General features: G+C 70.5%; 1 protein-coding gene across 2 annotated transcripts in view; it reads right to left on the bottom strand.

The window, feature by feature from the left end:
• Positions 1–180: 180 nt before the first annotated feature.
• The window catches only part of ZIC2 (Zic family member 2), a 3672-nt gene continuing 2409 nt past the window's right edge, over positions 181–1443 (bottom strand). Inside the window, exons 2-4 of one of the 2 annotated variants that reach the window (XM_042892403.1) lie at positions 640–803; positions 299–453; positions 181–223 (exon numbers count right to left, since the gene is read on the bottom strand). In XM_042892403.1, the coding sequence (XP_042748337.1) occupies positions 181–223; positions 299–453; positions 640–803 (362 nt within the window). Of the gene's footprint in view, positions 454–639; positions 804–1443 lie in introns of both variants that reach the window. The other variant, XM_042892402.1, reaches the window with a different exon arrangement.

Here is a 1443-nt window from a genome sequence, read left to right as displayed (position 1 = left end):
AAAAAAAAAAAAAAAAAAAAAAAAAAAAAAAAAAAAACCAAACAAACAGAAACGAAACGAATTCCGACAGACGGCCGCGGGCCGGCAGCGCGGGGAGCTCCATGCGGAGCGGGCTCCGGGAGCGCTTCCTCCGACCCGGGAGGGGCGGCGGCGGCGGGGCCGCAGAGCAGTCCGGCGGCCCTACACGTACCACTCGTTGAAGTTGGAGGAGAGGCCGCTGTGGCCGCCGCCGCCGCCGCCGCCGCTCCCTCCTCCGCCGCCGCCGCCGCTCCGGTGAACGGCGGTCACGGCCGCCGCCGCCGCCGCCGCAGCCGCAGCCGCAGCCGCCGGGGAGAGATTGGTGGAGCTCTGCGGCTCGGCGCTGGGGGACACCAGCCCCGGGGGCGTGGAGGACTCGTAGCCGGAGCTGGCGGCCGGCGAGGACTCTGAGCCTTGCGGGGACGACTCGTGCACCTGGGGGGCAAAGGCAAGAGCGCCGGGTGGAGGGGGGACGGGGCGGCCCCCAGGTTCTGCCGCCCCCCGCCGCCGTCCCGGCCCGCCGCCCCCGGGCCCCGCGCCCGCCGCCCGCCGCCCCAACTGGGCGCCCGGAGCGGGGCGGCCGCCCCCCCGCCTCCCGCCGCCGGCTGCGGGGCCGGGTACCTTCATGTGCTTCCGCAGGGAGCTGGGATGCGTATACGACTTGTCGCACATCTTGCACAGGTACGGCTTGTCCGACGTGTGCACGTGCATGTGCTTCTTGCGGTCGCTGCTGTTGGCGAAGCGCCGGTCGCAGCCCTCGAACTCGCACTGGAAGGGCTTCTCCCCTGCAAGACAGCAGCGGTCGGACCGGGCCTCGGCCTCCGGCCCCCGACACCCGCCCCACGCGCGTCCCGCGGCGGAGGAGACGGGGGAAAAAGCAAGCGAGACGGCTTCGGCCCCGCGCATCCCTCCAAAGAACCGGCACTGAGGGCGGCTTTAGGGCCGGGCAGCGCCCCGCGTTCGGACACCGGCGAAGGGCACGCGTCAGCCGGGAAAACGAAGAGGCCGTTAAATACTTCGTTTAATTTTCCCAGGCGTTTCTCAAGCGGCGTTACGGAGCCGCGAACTCCTCGTCGGCCGGAGGAAGCGTTTATCGCTGAACGCCGTCGGCACCCAAACGCCTCTCCTTGCGGCCGTCCGCAGAGCCGAAGCGCGGTGCCGAGGGCCGCGGAGCCGCGCCTCGGAGCTCTCCTTGCCCGAAGCCGCTCGGCCGTTCGCTCAGTACACGCTGGGAGCGCAGCCCCGGCGGGCACTCACAGACGGCACCTCGCTCTGCCCGGCCCCGCGGCTCCCGCCGTTCCCCACCGGGGCAGCCCCGGCCTCTCCGCCCTCGCCGTGCCCCGCTCACCCTGTCATTCAAAGCGCCGCTGCCGACCGGCCTGCAGCATCTCGGTGATACTTTAAGAATACTTTTTTGTTGTTGTT

The sequence above is a fragment of the Lagopus leucura genome, unplaced genomic scaffold, assembly GCF_019238085.1.
Source record: "Lagopus leucura isolate 7727_CA_CO unplaced genomic scaffold, USGS_WTPT01 34272-0_obj-0_obj, whole genome shotgun sequence".
Taxonomy (NCBI): domain Eukaryota; kingdom Metazoa; phylum Chordata; class Aves; order Galliformes; family Phasianidae; genus Lagopus; species Lagopus leucura.
Note: the sequence above shows the minus strand (reverse complement) of the source record. Positions and strands in the feature narration are given on the sequence as shown.